Source organism: Vombatus ursinus, unplaced genomic scaffold, assembly GCF_900497805.2.
Source record: "Vombatus ursinus unplaced genomic scaffold, bare-nosed wombat genome assembly UNPS02014802.1, whole genome shotgun sequence".
Lineage (NCBI taxonomy): Eukaryota > Metazoa > Chordata > Mammalia > Diprotodontia > Vombatidae > Vombatus > Vombatus ursinus.
The window spans coordinates 9701915-9719983 of NW_020954580.1; the positions used below are offsets into that span (position 1 = coordinate 9701915).

General features: G+C 38.9%; 1 protein-coding gene across 2 annotated transcripts in view; it reads left to right on the forward strand.

Annotated features, from left to right (window-relative positions):
- The window catches only part of ABCA12 (ATP binding cassette subfamily A member 12), a 231137-nt gene that overhangs the window by 71858 nt on the left and 141210 nt on the right, over window positions 1-18069 (forward strand). For both annotated transcript variants that reach the window (XM_027873671.1, XM_027873672.1), the window contains exon 3: window positions 4255-4408. In XM_027873671.1, the coding sequence (XP_027729472.1) occupies window positions 4255-4408 (154 nt within the window). The remainder of the gene's footprint in view (window positions 1-4254; window positions 4409-18069) is intronic.

Below are 18069 nucleotides of genomic sequence, written 5' to 3' on the forward strand. Positions count from 1 at the left end.
ACTTTAGTCACTAAAAAAGATGCCAAGACTGGGGAGGGCTTGACGTCACCTTAGAGTCCAAAGGCCGTATACTATATGCTTTGGGTACATAACTGTAACACAAAACTTGAGTTTTAAATAAGACAAACAGGCCCTGAAGTCATGAGGACCTAAGTTCAAATCTGGCCTCAGACCAAACACTTGACACTTACTGTGTAACACATAGCTATGTGACCCTGGGCAAGTCATTTAACCCCAATTGCCTAAAATAAATACATAAACAAACAACAAACAAACAAATAGATTGATAAACAAACAAACAAATAAATAAATAAATAAGACAAACAATGAAAATATGCACTGAATGTACGGGGAGGTCTTTACTCTAAAATGGTAAAGTGAGCAAGACTAGAGAAGCACCTAGTAGGATACCAACTACTCCACAAACTTGTCCTCGTTGTGCCTATCATTTCTTCCTTACTGCGCAAAGCCACAAATGTTTGTGGTTGCCAATGCGAAAGTGAAAATGCAAGTACTAATAAAATCAGGCGAGTGCTTGAAGTCATGAAAGTTAAACATATGAAATGTTGAGGATTGACTGCACAATTATGTTTGTTGGTGTCCCAATTATCTACCAAATATTTAAAAATTTTTTAAAGTGGCTGACCTTGAACTGAACTCTGTTTTCAATAAGAAAAACTGGTTCAGTTCAGAGTTCAGCAAAAGAAAACAATCTAACATTTCAGTTTAGTTTAATTTACCATTCATCAAATTAATACAACTTGTTCCAGTCCATGGTTTATAGTTTAGTTTGGCTCAAGTCCTGAAATAATATTGGACTGTATTGAGGGTTGTCCAGGAGGATGCTTTGGGAACATCTGTGATTTTTTTTGTGATATGTAGGGTTATGTTTTTCTCTTTCCTTCATTGTATCACTTGGAAACTTAAAAGAGAAGTCTAGGATTTGAGGCCTATAGACATAAGGGGTAACTTCTGGCCAACACAAACTTAAGGCCAGAATCAGAAGTTTCTGAAAGTCTACACATGGTCTCTCTATGTCAAAACCTTAGAAAAAGCATCAGTGTGAGAAACTCCATTTTCCCTTTGGCTGAGGGAAATGTGAAGTGTTAATTCTGTTGTCAGTGATAGTTATGTGAGTGTGAATTTTACCTGAAGGATCTCCAAGATTCATGACAGTTTTGGTGCTCTTGAGAGGAGGACTCAGGTAATGGCGGGCACGGTCATTGCTCTCTGTGGTGCTCCGAGTGCCAGTTCGTGTTGCTGGAGTGGCCTCTCATATGATTTAGTTAGCTTTTTTTTTAAGTCATAACAAGAATTCTAACAGTGCAGGCACCTTTGAAATAGTTATATACTTTATGAGGGCATCTGTAATACCATGGCCCAAGTCCCAATATAGTCAGATTAGCTCAGAGCACAATAGAATTTCCCTAACAACTTTGTACATTTTTGAGTGAGGAGTACAAATTTTATAACTTGGGTGGAGTCACTGACCTTTGTTCCAGGGTACTAGATTGGTAGAATTCAATAATATAACTCAAAATATTTCTTTACAGTGCTGAACTTAGCACCCAATTTGTTGTTCAGTTGTTCAGTTGTTTCCAACTCTATGTCCCCCCATGAACTTTGTCTATGGGGTTTTCCAGGCAAAGAAACTGTAGTAGTTTGCCATTTCCTTCTCCAGTGTATCCCCATTTTACGGATGAGGAGTTGAGGCAAATAAGGGTTACATGACTTTCACAGAGTTAGTAAGTTCTGAGGCCAGATTTGAACTCAGATCCTTCTAACTGATGGCTTTTGTAGCTCTTGGGTCCTATGATCTGGTACATACGTTTGGATTTCTGGAAAAGAGGCATACCTATCCATCCATATATCAAAGAATATTTCAGGGCTATTTCATCACCCAGAGCTAGTTCTTCCTAAGACACTCCCTATTAATTGTGAGCAGTGCCTGTCTGGACCTGCCACAAATGTACTTGCTGGTACAAAGGTCTCTGCCTTTTCCTTGGCACTCTTCCCATCACTGCTTTCCTTGACCTAATATTTCTACCTGTCTTTTTGCTGTCACATGCTCCTCCTGAGTTCCCTTACCCTTCCATAGCCATCCACTTTTCAGGGACCAGGTGGGGTGCTGATGATGGTTCTACTGTCCCTTCTTCTTCCACCTGGAAAACTAGAAGCAGGTGGGAGGAAAGCAGTGTGTATTGGAGGGTGGAGACAATATACACTTTTGTTTTTTTCCCTCCCAGGACCACACCCAAGGAGAGTGATACATTAATAACCAAAGTCTTGTTACAGCTTCAATAACCATTGCAGACAAACCATCATAAAAGGGATAAATAGCTTGAACTTTTACCCACATACAGCCCACTGTAGTAGAATTTTGTCATAAAGGGGAAATGTGAAAGGGAGACCAGGAACTTGGACTATTTATTGTCTTCTGGCTTAACAGACAATTTTATCAAGGTGGAAAAACACAGAAGGGAATTATTTTTGGTCCACTGTGGTTTGGATTTAGATTGATTACGAGCCAAGAATAAGTTTTGTGCCAAAATTGTTTGGGTGAAGCCATGGCCTTCATGGCTGTCAGGAGACAATGATTGCCTAAGGTCATCAAGGAAAGGTTATTTGGGCATCTGGTCAGATGGACTTGCTTCTGAGATTGAATTTTAGAACATTCATTCACATTAATATCATTCTTCATTTTTTTCCCTCACGGTTTTTCTTTTTCCTCTTGATCTCTCCACATCTCGCTTCCTTTTCATTTCCAATTTTCACTTTCTGTTACCTAAAGCAATTTTTATATCCACATGTATTTATGTTACTTGGATCAGATTTCCTTTCTCTCTTCTCTCCTTGGGTATGTGACTACCCACTTAGCTGCACAGTTCTTACCTCCTTCTAGTCTTTGTTTTTTCTTCAAAGATAAAACAGACTTCAGTAACAGCTTCAGCAACACTCCCCACAACTCATCTTCAGATCCATAGCATCGTTCTAAGAACTCTGTGGAGGATTTTTCTGTTTGTTTTAATTTTCACTTTGCTCATCAGCCTGATGTTTCCCTCAATTCTGAAACCTGCCCTATTGAAAGTTTGCTGTCATGGTGCTATCCTACTTTGTTATCAAACAATTGTATAGAGACTTGCCCAGGGTTGCAGGCTAATAAGTGTCTGAGGTTGGATTTGAATTCACACCTTCCTGACTCCTGAACTTTATCTGCTACACTACCTGGCAATCCCTCAATATAAGGGAGACAGACTTGTATACATAAAAACAATTAATCAAATAAGGTCAATTAATTAAAAGGAAACAATACAACATTAGGTAATCTGATTTCTAATTGGATGAAAGATTAGGGACTTTCCAAGTTGGGAGGGGGAGAGCGAATAGATATAATTCCCTGAATTTTGTAATCAAGGTATTCCACTCCTCCCAAGTGCCTGTAAACAATCGAGGGAACACAGAAAAAAGAACTGATTGATCAGTATGGGCTAGTTTTCAGATAAGGCATATGGGCTGCTTGAGATGTATAACTGAAAAAACTTGCATCAGTCTTTGGATCTGACCGGGTTTCTGGTCAGCATAACCTAGGTCCTTGCTTAAGTGTCTCTAAACAGCAGGTAAAGGTGATCCAGTTCCCCAACCATGCAGGGCTAGGTTCAAACCGTACAATAAGGTTTTTCCCCCCAATTCTTACAATTGAATAATGTTTTCTCACAAGACAGAAATTGGACTACATCCAAAACTGATAGAAAAGGAACTGAGCTACCTCCAGAAAGGAGTCATGAGATGGAATCAGTGTGGTTTACTCAATTCCCACAATTAACCATATGCCATCCTAATCCCCTCAATTCCCTGAATTTCCTCAGAGAGAAGGCAAAATCAGAAATAATGAAAACATAACAGCATACTCATAAACCTGTGTCACATTTCCCCCCAAGTGGACAGTGCCTAAGAGGGAGAGTAGACTCTAGTTAGCTGATCTCAGGATTATTTGGTAGAGGTAGAGAATGGACTTTCCTATCATCAGAAAGAATGGCTATGTTAAAAAACTCAAAAACCCCTCCATCTCCCTGTCTTCAAGGGAAATATTTATGTGGAAGGATGTACTACTAGGTAGAACCAGGTTTTTCCTACCTTTAGAAGGAAATTTGGGGAAAAATTATTTTTGCATTGCTTTTACTTTTCAGAGCACATTTCTCGTGCCAGATAAAATAGTGAAACTATTTTTAAAAATACTGTGATTTTTTCTTTCAGGTTATCTGGCACCTCGAAACCTTCCTAGCACTGGCTTCTTCCCATTTCTGCAAACCCTACTGTGTGATACAGATACCAAATGCAAAGATACTCCCTATGGACCACAAGACCTACTTCGCAGAAAAGGAATTGATAGCACCCTTTTTAGAGAAAGGTAAGGATGTTTCTTAAGCACATTCAGCTACTTGGAGGCATAGGTATAGGCATCTTATTGCAATATTTCACTCTATATGGGAATTTCTATAATTATAAGACAAGTTTCCTTCCCTATATAGTAACATTGTTATCACAGCTTTCCATTCCCTCATTTTTTTTAATTGCTGAAACATTTTTGTTGGTAAATGTTTAAAACATGGTGAAGATAGCCAGAATTTACAGGCTTACTTGGACTTCCTTGAATGAAAATATGAATCTCAACAGTGAAAATTACCTTTTAAAAATCTTTGTTATTACAGTCTCTGCATTTTCTTGCTGATAACAAACATATTTTTTTCCATAGCAATGGTTAACAATTTTTTTTACTTACCTTTTTATTGTTTTCCTTCTTTGAGAAGCCTATGCTATATTGTAGAGGATTAGTAATATACCCTACAGCTTCCAGGTCCATTTAGAGGCCTTTGTTTTCCAAGAAATAAATAGGCTATTTTGCTGAAATGGTTTGTCAATTCTTGGTGTCATTTTAAATTTTTGAGTACATTTTGAGCTTTGTTGTTACTCATCCTATTTCATTGTGGGCTTAAACAAGCCTTGAAATGTTTAACCTTTATAACAACTGCTGCAGTATCTCTAACAGTCATTGAAGTGTGCTTGTTAAGAGTTATACTTTCTACCTGTTTCCCTGGAGTGTTTGTTGTTGTTTAGTCATTTTTAATCATGTCTGACTCTTTGTGACCCCTTTTGGGGTTTTCTTGACAAAGATATTGTCATGGTTTGCCATTTCTTTCTCCAGCTTATTTTACAGATTAGGAAACTGAGGCAAACAAGTGGCTTGCCCAAGGCCACACAGATAGTAAGTGTTTGAGGCCATATTTGAATTCAGGTCTTCTTGACTCTAGGATTGATGCTTTATCCACTGCACCACCTAGCTGCCCCTTCCCTGGAGTAATATTCCTTAAAAATCAAAGAATTAAAAACAACAAAAGAAAGCAATGAAATGTGTATGAAATTAAATTCAACACTCAGCTGACAGAGAGCTAATAAAAGGTAGTGAAAGCAGAATAATACACTTTTAATTGCTCAAATTGGATATTCTGAGTCAGCCTAATATTAGTAGAAGCACAAATGCATGACCATTGTGGTCATAAAATTAAAATGTATCAAAATTATTACTTTTTCCAAGTATTCCCTACACTACTGTAGTCAGTCAGTCAATAAGCATTTGTTAGGTGCTTTCTATATGCCAGGCATTATGAGCACTAGAGATACAAAGAAAGACAAAAATATAAAATCTGCTCTCAAGGAGTTAATATTCTAATTGGAAAGACCATGTTAAAACATTATGTATAGATATAGATATAGATAGATCTACACACACACATACATATATGTATACATATATATATATATATGATAGAAGGTAATATGAAATGCAACAGTAGTGGGGCAGGGGTTAGAGTAAGGAGTTAGGGAAAGGAAGGAGATTTTTGGTCAAAGGCTTCCTGCAAAAGGTAGGATTTGAGCTAATTACTGAAGAAAGCCAGGGAATCCAGGAGATGGAGGTGAGGAGAGAGAAAACATTCCAGGCACGGGGGATAGTGAAAATGTATGGAGTCAGGAACTGAATTGTTATGTATAAAGATGAATAAGAAGGCAGGTGTTCCTAAGCTTCAAAGTACATGGAAGGGAATAAAGTATAAAATGACTGGAAAGGTAGGAAAGGGCAAGATTGTAAAGAGCTTTCATTGTGAAACAGAAGATTTTATACTTGATCCTGGAGGTAATCAGAATACACTGGGATTGGTTGAGTAAGGGGTGACATGGTTAGATTTGAGCTTTAGCAAGATCACTTTGGCAACTGAATAAGAGATGAACTGGAGTGAAGAGAAGTTTGAAACAGGGCTGTTGCAGTAGTCTAGATATAAAGTGATGCAGAACGGAAAGAAGGGGATGTATTAGAGAGGCAAATGTAGAAATGAAAAGACTTGGGAACAGATTGAATATGGGATGCAAGAGAAGGGAGTCAAGGTTGGTCGAGTGCCTCCATGAGTGGGAAGATGATGGTGCCCTTGACAGTAATAGGAAAATTCGGAAGAGGGGAGGGTTTGAGAGGAAAGATGAGTTATGTTTTAGATGTGTTGAGTTTAAGATACCTATAGTAAAGGTAAAATTCACCAGAGAATGAAGGATATGGAATCTAAACCTAGCTTAATTAAAAGTTCTCTGAGATTGTTGATATTATTTCCAATTCTGAAAAGATCCCTAGGAATCTAGTCACTTAAAGATTAGTAGGTGAAATTTTATTTTCTCTGCTAAAAATATTGACCAAGATGGTGGAGTACGGGCAGGACTTGCCTGAGCCCTCCTAAATTCCCCTCCAAAAATTAAAATAATGTCTCAAAACAAATTCTGGAGAGGCAGAATGAACACAAGGATAGGATGAAACGATTTTCCAGCCCAGCACATTTTAGAAGGTAGGCAGGAAAGGTCTGTCTCACTGAGGTGAGAGTGGAGCACAGTCCAGCCAAGCTTGAGCCCTGGCAAGCCAGCAGCAGGCCTTGGGAATAACTGAATCTTCAGAGATGGCTTCCAGAGCTCTTAGTCCACAGACAGTGAGGGAGTTGGATAACTGATCAGAAGGAGATTACAGGAGTCCTTTTGCTGGCAGTGGCAGTGGGATTCTGTTACATTGCCTATATGTAACTCTGGGTTGTGGTGCCAGGGCAAGGAAGAGCACTAGGAGGAGTAGGAAGCCTGGTGACAGTTCCATGGCAGAAAAGAGTGCTTGCGGTCACTCACAGATCAGACCATAGGCCAGGAGAGCAGTGACTTATCCTTAGATCATACCACCTTGGAAGAACTGAAAACTTACAGACCCCCCCAGAACTAGCTCTGAATACAGCAGCACAAAAAAATCTGAAGCTTGGGACAGTGCCTCTTCCACTCCAGGAACAGAACCCAACTTTAACATAAAGTTAAAAGTCAAGAAATAACAATGAGTAAAGCAAGAAAGAGAAATGAGAAAACAACAGCAACAACAACAACAAAGAACCTGACCACAAAAAGTCACTATGATGACAGGGAATATCAAAACACAAATTCAGAAGAAGACAATGAAAACAAAGCAGCTACATGCAAAGCTTCAAGGATAAATATGAATCGTTCTGAGTCTCTGGACAATCTCAAAAAAATCCTGAACTAATGCATTCATGCATTCATTTGTTTATCTATCTGTTCACTTTTGCCTGTGGTTTTGATTTTATATATATATGTGTGTGTGTGTGTGTGTGTGTGTGTGTGTGTGTGTATATATATATACATATATATATGTTCAATTCTGGGAGTTATATATATATATGAACTCCCAGAATCGAACATTCCATCACAGATGCAGATCTATAACCTTCTGTAACTTAGAGTCTTTGAGAGTTTCCTGGAGGCATTTAGTGATTAAATACCTTGCCCAGGGTCAACAAGACTTTATATTTATCCTGAGATAATTATATTAGAAGTGAAGATTAAAATTAATTGCTGGAAAGAGGCATACCTATAATAGCCAATGAGTGGTTATTATCATTCAGAATCAGATTTGGTAACATAGGGTCTGACTTCTTCATCATAATTATCACCATATGATATTACATGCTTCCTTTAATACAGAGCCAATGTAAATTGTATGGCACTAGGTTCAGACAGCTCTAGAATTGTGCCAAAAGATGCCTGGGGACAGGCTTAGGGACAGGAATGCTATTTGGTATTGGTTTTGTTATCATAGTAAATTAATTTGGCTTGACATTTTAAAATCTTCTTTCAACACAATTACAATTTCCTAGGCATAGAAAAGTAATTAATACTTAAACTGGCACGAAATAGACATCTCAGTAGGCAGGACAAGAAAGAACTGGGCCTTTCTTCCATTTTTCCCTTTTGAGAAGGAAAGGGGAAGAGTGAGAAAAAACATTTATATAGCACCTACCATGCACCAGGCATTGTGCTCAGTACTTTACAAATATTGTCCTTTGATCCTCACTACAACCCTGGGAGGTAAGGGCTATTATTATCCCCATTTAACAGTTGAGGGAACTGAGGCAGAGAGAAGTTAAGTGACCTTCCCCAGGGCAGGCCCAGTGCTCTATCTACTACACTACTTAGCTTGCCTTTGGGGGTGGGAGGAATAGGTAAGGTTGTAACATGGCATTCACATATCTGCTCATAAAATCTTTACTGTGCATTGACAATGGGCCAGATCCCAAGCTAGCAATCACCATTGCTCAGAAACCTTTCCTCCTTTGAGGTTCACAGTATTAAAATTTTTCATCCAATTCAAATGATGGCACTTGTTGTATATAGGTGTCAAGATCTTCCTGTCTCCTGGAGAGGTGGGAGAGTTTACTTGTCAGTAATTACTTCTCGTCTTCAATTTGTAGAACTTTAATGTTCAAAGAGACCTCAGAGTCCAACCCAAAAGTGAACCACAATACCCTTTACACTATACCTGACAGGTAAGTAGTCATCCAGCCCTTGGGAGAAGACGTCAGGAAAAGCCTTGAGGAGGCATCCACTCCTGAGGCAGCCCATTCCTTTTTTGGACAGCTCTAATTGTGAGGATGTTTTTCTCTTCATCAAGCCTAAACTTGCAACTTTTTATCTTCCACCCAATACGTCTAGTTCAGCTCTTTGGGTCAACTCCCTCTTCCAGTGATAGTCTCTCAGATAGTTGACCCCAGCTAACATACTTTCTTCCTCTTCTTCCAAAAGTCTTCTTTTTAAGCTTAACATTACCAGCTCTTCTGCTCAGTATTCATAAAACTGGGGGGGGAAGCCCCTTGTTGTCTTGGAAGCAGCTATCCTGGACACAGTCCAGCTTATTAACATCCTTCTTCTTGTAGAATGTGGTGACCAGAGCTGAACAGAGTAATCCACTTGTGGTTTGACCATGGGCACAGCAAAACAGGACTATGATCATCTTATTTCTGGATATTATTGATGTTGCCTAAGATTACATTACATTTCTTGTCTGCTGTATCTCATGGCTAACTCATATTGGACATACAGTTAACCAATGCTCTCAGATCTCTCTCTCTCTTTCTGTTGGTGAGGCAATTGGGGTTAAGTGATTTGCACAGAGTCACAAAGCTAATGAGTGTTATATGTCTGAGGCTGGTCAGATCTCTTTTTAGAAGACATATGGTCTAGTCTAGCCCAACATGTACTTGTGATATTGGAATTTTTAATCTAGGATAAAACTTCTGAGTTTTATAATTCAATTCCAGTCTGCTTATGATTCAATCAACAAATATCTACCAAACACCTACTATGAGCAAGTCACTGTCCAAGCACTTGAGAGGCAAAACAAAAAGAAACACAAATTAGATCACAAACCCTCAAGAATTTTATAATTGAATAGAAGAGATATCATAAGTCTATGGCTAGGATACAAGAAATAACTGAGCCAAAGGAGAGAGCCACACAGAATGCTCTGAGGATATTTGAGGAGAGAGAAATCAATCTAGGTCAGAAGACAACCTTCAGAAGAAATCAAGGACATGGCTTGGCTTGAAGAAGGAGAAGGATTTCAATACAAAGAGGAAGAGGATTTAACAGGAGGAGATGTAAGGTAGTGGGTTCTTTCTTTGGGAGATCATTGAGCAAAGATGGGATGACCGATCCTGAGTATATTTTAGTTGAGATCCTTGTTCATGTGTGAGTTGGTCTGGATGGCCCCTGGGATTTCTTTCAATTCAGAGATGCTATGATTTTGTGTTTCATTGGAGGAAAAGCTTGTGTCAAGTTAGGGAGATGGGAAGTGTAGGATAGCATGGAAGAACAAACAGCTAGCAGACCACTTTGGATGGAATGGAGTGTATTATGAAATAAGGCTCAAAAGGTGAACTGGTGCTAGATTGCACAGGACCTCAAATGCCATAGTAAGGAACCTGTATTTTATCTGACAGACAAAAGCTGCTTTTTCTCAAACTCTTTGGTCTCAGAACCCCTCTATACTCTTAAAAATGATTGAGGATTCCGAAATTTGTTTATGTGGATTATATCTACCAATATTTACCATATTAAGAGTTAAAACTGAGAAATTTTTAAAATATTTATTCACTTAAAATAATACTAAGCTCATTCTACATTAACATAAATGACATACTTTCATGAAAAATTACTATATTCTCCAAAACAAAAAAGACAGTAAGATAATAGCATTGTTTTATGTATTTTTTCATATGTAGTATCTAGACAATTGGATTCTCATACCTGCCTCTACATTCAATCTGCTGTAATGTTATTTTTGTTGAAGAAAATGAAGAAAATCAGGCCTTACACAAATATGTACTTGGAAAAGGGAAGAGTGTTTTAATATGGAAATATCATCTTGCTATTATGAAAATAGTTTTGATTTTGTGGATCCATGAAAGGGTCTTAGGGACCCCTACATGTCCTTGGTCCACATTTTGAGAACTGCTGAACAAGAGGGAGCTACTAATGATTTTTGAGAAGAATACACTGTCAGAAGATCATTTTGGAGGATGGATTGGAAAGGGGAGAGATTGGAAGCAGGGAGACCAGTTTAATGGATTCATCAATCAATAAGTATTTATTAAGCATCTCTGTGCCAGGCATTGAGCCAGGTGCTTGGTATTCAAATACAAAAGTGAGGTAACCCTTTCCTTTAACGAACTTACATTCTACAACAAGAAGACTGTTATAAGAGTCTAGGTAAGTATCAGATTTTCGGTGGAGGGTGGTGCATAGGGAGAGATATAGAGGATACTGATACATTGCATATGTCAGACTTTTTTTCATATTTTTGTTAGTTTTGCTGAACTGTATTTATTCCCTTTCTTTTTGTTCTTTGTTATAAGGGATGTCTCTCTGGGAGGAGGGAAGGGAGTGATATATTGGGAAATCGAGGTGATATAGAAACAAAAGATACCCAAAAATTATTTTAAAAATATTGTAAACAAGAAGTGATAAAATCCTGATCTAGGGTAGTAGTCATGTATGTGAAGAGGAGAGGGTAGGTGTAAGAGACATCTTGGAGATAAAATGGGCAGGATTTGGCAACTGATTGGATGGTAGGGGGAGTGGAGAGGGAGAGAGATGAGTAAAAAATGATTCTAAGGTTTTGAGCCAGGAAGAATGGTGGTGCCATGAATAGAACAGTGAGGGAAGAAGAGGTAACTTTAGGGAAAAAGAAGATGAATTTGGTATTGTATATATTGAGACTAGTGCAGAATCAAGTTAGAAATGTTAAGCAGACAATTGGTCAAGTGGAACTGGAGCTTATAGGAGAGACTGAAGATGTACAGCACTCATATTCATCTCTCTCTCTCCTCTCTCTTCTTTCTCCCTCTCTCTCTCCCTCTTCTTTCTCTCTCTCCTTTCTCTCTCTCTCTCTCTCTCTCTCTCTCTCTCTCTCTCTCTCTCTCTCTCTCTCTCTCTCTCTCTCTCTCTCTCTCCTTTCTCTCTCTCTTTCTCCTCTCTCTCTCTCCCCTCTTTCTCCTCTCTCTCTCCCCTCTTTCTCTTCTCTCTCTCCTATCTATTTCATTTTTAAAGTTTGCAAAGACTTTTACAAATATCTCATTTGATTCTCACAACAACCCTATGAGGAAGGAGCTATTATTCTCCTCATTTTTACAGATGATGAAACTGAGACTGAGAGAGAGGTAAAGTGACTTCCCTGGGTCACACAGCTAGTAAACAAGATTTGAACACAGGTCTTCTTGAATCTGAACCAAACGCTCTATCTCCCATGTTACCTAGCTGCCTATAAGTGTGTAAGAGTCATCTGTATAGAGATAACTCAAACCATAGAATGTCACATATTGTAGAGCAAAGATTAAATTAAAGACTGCTGATTCTCAATGCACATAGTAGGAATTTAATAAATATATCTTCAGTTGAACTGAACTGATGCTTGTTGCTCAAGATCAAGGATTTTTAACTTGGAGTCTGTGAAGTTTTCTAAAACAACATGTTTTGATAACTGTATTTTGATGTAATTAGTTTCCATCATAATCTTGTGCATTTTATTTTGTGCATTTAAAGGCATGATTCTGAGACGGGGTCCATGGGCTTCACCAGATCATCAAAGGGGACCATGACACAAAAAGAGGTTAAGCCCTGCTCTAGATTTATCCTTCTGTAATTTATCAGTAACACCCATAACCCAGACCTAGTTAGTTACTCTGCATCAATTCTCCCCTTCTAGTGCAGTCAGTATTTTCTGGAAGTAGCAGGTAATTGGAACTTAATTTGCAAAATTAACTACAACAATAAAACTGCATTAATGCTATTTCCCGCCAAGCTATTAACTTTTATGCCTTATATAGCTATGCGGTAAAGCTGGGTCATATAGCTGCTGTATTAAAACCATTCCTCTGAAGTCTTTCTCTTGGGTGGATTTGTGAGCTAAACCATAGCATGGTGTTACCTCATTTGGAAAGCAAAACGTTTGTTTCTTCTCTGTTTTGGGAAGAAGAAAGGAATACCTGTCTTTGACAATGGAGTGAAAGGAAACCCACCATGCTCATTTCAATGACATGTTCATTGGAAGGCCCTAATCACACTCTTCCCTCTCCTTGCTGGCCAGTTGCCAGGGTTTTTTTGAACCTTGCTGCCCTGGCACCAGATTTCTGTTATTAAGTTCATATTGCTTTGGGCATTTGCTTTGATATGACTGTCTTTTAATAAATGGCTATGGTTCTCTTCCCATATCATATCACTTGCTACTTTGAAAGCAAGAACCAATTTAAGTTTTCCCCTCTTTTGTCACCCTCAATGATCCTGGCCCGAAGAATTTGCCCCTCCTGTCTTTCCTCGCCCACCCTTTAAGAACATCTCAGAACAGTGTGACACTATAATTGCTCATGTGGTTGGCATATGGGAGGATGAATCTGTGAGTAATCTAGAAGAAGTGCAGGGTTATTTTAGAAAGTCATTCGCCACCCCACCCCCCCATCCCACAGATGATTTACTGCCAATGGATCAACTGCTGCATTTCCATCATTGTGGCACTATCCCTGACCCAATGGATACTAAAATCATCAGTCTGCCCCTATTGACTTTGCTGCAAAGAAAGCTTGAAACAGTAAGCTCTGATTCATACAGGAACCGAGGAACATCAGATCTTTGACTTAGGAGCTGAAAGATGTAAGTTAGTATTGAGAGGGCTGTCCCCAACATGCAGCATGGAGGTGTCATTATGTGACTCAAAGGAAGGCACAATAGACCTCGTTAGCCTCTTCTCCTCCCACCCATACCCAAAGGAGACTTTACTTCCTGTTAAGAGGGGGAGGGAAAGCAGGGGGTTGGGGTGGGAGGCCACTCTGCTCTTCTCAGAGTGTCTATCTCTTCCTTTAAATATTGTTAGTCTAGGGAATATAGTTTTAAGATTTAAGCTAACTTCTAGGTGTGTTATTTCAGTAGTTGGGAGGAAGCAGGACCTCAAACGTTAAATCCAAGGCTTGCCCCCTTTACAGCTAAATAGCAGTTCCACAATGAAAACACACATGACAATTATTAAAGGAACCCATTTATCTAAATCATAGAAAAACAAAAATCAGAGAAAGTATGCACGTGAGACTATATACCAGACAGTACAGAGTGAAGGCACTCTCCCATTGGAAATGAGATAACTCAGCTCAACCGAGAGAATCCCAGATCTCACAAAAGGACAAGTTCCCCAAAGTCTCCAATGTAGCAAGCTGAGGATAGAGACATGGCGGATAGAGACTGCCAGCTCCTCTCATGTCAGCTTCTACTCAGTCTTTTGTTTCAACAACCTGAAGTGAGGTTGGCATCTTCTATCTTCTTTCTTGAAGCAAGAAGCCCAAAGTGCCTGATTGGGACTCAAAAAAAAAAATAGCTTGAAGACTTGAGACTTAGAGAGACTGAAGAGTTCTCATTTCTCCCACTCTCACCAACTCTGTTCCACCTCTCACACAGGTGTGGGATATTGGTCACCAATAAGGAGAGAGGCCCAAACCAATGGGCTTTGGATCTCAGGTTATGTCCCTGGGCCAAAAATCCTTGTGGTCCCTTGCAAAGATCAGCTTGGGCAAGTCCCAAACTTGTAAATATAAAGTATAAACACAAGGATCAGTACTTTAAAGCCACAAAGATGATATTCCTGGTGTCTCAGATAAGCAACCTTCGGTACCATTGAAACTAAGATAAAACAAATGCACTCTAACAATACATGAGGTAGACATGGACCTGTTCAGAGCAACACTCAGGAGAATACTACAGTGACAACACGCCTAACTTCATACAAGATATATAACACACACACACATTTCAGAAGTAAGTGCATATCTACAGTACAAAGCGATCAATCAGAAGCCACAAACATAGTTCACTAACAAAGCAAAGCTAGCTACTGGTATCCATAACACTGTCAATAGACCTACGTGGAAAATACAATTTAACCATAAGCAATAGTTGCAATGGATAGAGTGCTGGACCCAGAGTCAGGAAAACCAGAGTTCAAATCTGGCTTCAGACACTTACTAGCTATATGAATCTGAGCAAGTCACTTAACCTTATTTACCTTAATTTCTTGATCTGTAAAGCAATCTAGAGAAGAAAATGGCAAACTACTCCAGTACCTTTCTCAAGAAAACCCCAAATGAAGTCAGAAGGAGTCAGGCAGGACTGAAAACAACCGAACAACAACAATAATAGCAAATATGCAAAACATTAACAAATAGACATGCCTTTAGCATGAATATAACACAAAACATAGTCAGATAAATGTAACAGCAGAATAAAAAACAAGCATACTCAAACATGTAGTAGTTAACGTGTATAGCAGTAAACACACTATTACATGCAAGGCGTATTTCACTTGGGCAATCTCTAGTATCATAGCCTGGATACATCCGTAATTGTATCCTCAGGTTTGCCTGTAACATCATAACTTAGCCTAGTATCTGGTCCAATAGGCCGAGTTCTCCTGTACCTGAATGATGCTCCTGTGCTGGAGTTAGTAGTTGGTATGAATTGATCATCTTGATCAATATAGACTTGTATAGAAGCAGCTAAGTTGTGGAGTGGATAGAGTACTAGCCCTGCAATCAGAAGGACCTAAAGTGACCCTGGGCAAGCACTTAACCCCATTGCCTAGCCCCACTCCCCCAAAATTTTATATATAATATGCATACATACATGTATACATACATACATATATACATACATACATATATATATATATATATATATATATATATGTATGTATACTTGTGTGTCTACACCTGACCTGGCAGCCAGGTCAGGTTGGCTATCAGTAGGTTTGAGCTCTGTGAGCTGAATCTGTATCCTGGGATTCTCTGTAGTAATTTTGGAAGGAAACAAGTTGCTTTTAGGTTCATTCTTCTGTCTTATAACATAGTCTTCACTGGATGCATCACTTTCAGCATCCATATCTAGGTCAGAAAGTCTTTGTGCTGCTGGCAAACAGTCTCTTTTTTCAGCCTTTTCTTAGGTGAATGTCCATTAGTTATCTCCACCTGCCCATTAAAAAAGTCCACTCTTCTACGGACAACAGGTGGTTGCAATAAGTAGTCTTGATAGGGCCCCCTCCATCCTCTGGGGCTATTTTGCAAACAGGCACATTGCCCAATCTCTCCATTACTTTATATGGATTAGCCTTCCATTGGTCAGCTAACTTGTGAGTCCCTTCAATGCCAAGGATTCCCAGTAAAATTCCATCTCCTTTTTGAAGGTCTTGATGGTATGCTCTGGTATCATAACACCTTTTGTTTCTGTCACACATCTTCTGAGCTGAATCTGTGTTTAATTAGGAGTGAGTAATTGCATCACCTCCTTCATGTCAAGTACCAAAACACAAATCAATAGGCAGGTGTGTTTCTCCCTTAAACATGAGCAAGTATGGTGGTGGCATCATTCGTGATGGAATTGTTGGCATGAAATTGAAATGAGACTGTTGACCACTGAACCTTTTGTTCTGGTCACAATGTTCCCAATACTTTCAACAGCATGTGGTTTAAATGTTTAGGCTGTGGGTCTCCTTAAGGATGGTAAGGAATAGGCCTAAGCCTTTTCAACACTTGTCCACACCATCATTGCCTTGAGTACCAGTGGGCTTTGGGACAGGGATTGCAGGAGAAAGAAACAAGTCTGAAGTGAGAAAAGTGAAAGCAGAAAGGGGAAAGCCATTCATATTTTGGCCTACAGGTTCCCATTTATCAATTTCATTTTACTGTTTTCTTTTCAGGGTATTTTGTCAAATCACTAGTTATTTCATCCTTTATGCAAAGATGGGGTGAAAAAGTGATGCAGAAATCTCACTTTGTACAGGCAAAAATGGAAAAATTACTTGACTTCTGTGTAGGCCTAGACATTTATTTCAGATATGCTGTACACAGGACACCCTCCTAGAGACAGTGAGAAAGAGTCTAGACAGGCAAGAGAAGACCTGGTTCCCCAACTTGAGAAAGACGGCTGCTGCCACATATAAAGTAGATTGGTACAGAAAAAGGCTTGGGACAGGAAGCTATTTCAGTAATATATAGTATGATATTGCAACAAGTAGCAAGGTGATTATGCCCCAAATAGGGTACCATATCTACAAACTGTGGTAGAGACAGTATGATTTTTTTTTTCTGAACCGTAAACTTTATTTTAATTTCCATTGACCAGCACAGGTATGTCACTCTCCTACTCAAAAAAAAAAATCTTCAGTGGCTCCCATTTGATCCAGGATGAAATATTCATTCTTCAGTATGCATTTAAACCTCTACAAACTAACTCCAACCTATCTTTCCATGCTTATTTCTTATTTCTTATTACCTCCCCCCCCCCTTTAGGGTGCTCTATATTCTCTGAAATCAACATTTCCATCGCGTGTGCCTTTGCCTCCACATAGGTTATTATTCCCCCTGCCTAGGATATACTCCCTCCTCACCTTTGCCTCTCACCATCCTCATCTTTAGTCAGGATTCAACTCAGGGGCTCCCTCCTGAACCCCAAACACCCAAGCTGTTAGTGTTCACTCCTTCATCAAATTATCTTGTATTTAATGTTGTATTTGCCACCCCCTCCCCCACTTTGAGGGCCAGGGTTGTTTCATTTTTTTTTATTTCCTTAACACTTAACACAGTGCCTGGCACATAGTAGGTATGCTATAAACATCTATTGAATTGAATTAAATTCAAATACATACATGAAAGTCATCAAAAAAGAAACAGTAGCATATAGATACATTTGCAGAATATCTCAGTATTTTTGTCCTGCCCCTCCCCGAAGTGGCTGAAAGGACATTGGCAATTCCTAACCCATGTGTCTATTTTCTCATTTCTATCAAATCTCTGTGAGAAGAGATTAGACATATATTGAAGGTATCTTTGATGAAAATATCCTTGATGTAAAGGGAAGAGGCTGGATTTTGCAGATCCACAATAAACCACATTTTCACAATTAGGCAATTGATAGAGGAGTTTAGAAAATGAAAAATATGGTTGTGTCTCTGGTTTCATTTGAAAATTTCTTTTTAACATTTCATTGAGTACTTTTTACAATGCAGTTATTTTCAGATGTGGCCTTCTGCTGATTCCAACCATTCCAGGAAACTTTTCTTTGAAGGAAGAAAGAAAGAAAGAAAGAAAGAAAGAAAGAAAGAAAGAAAGAAAG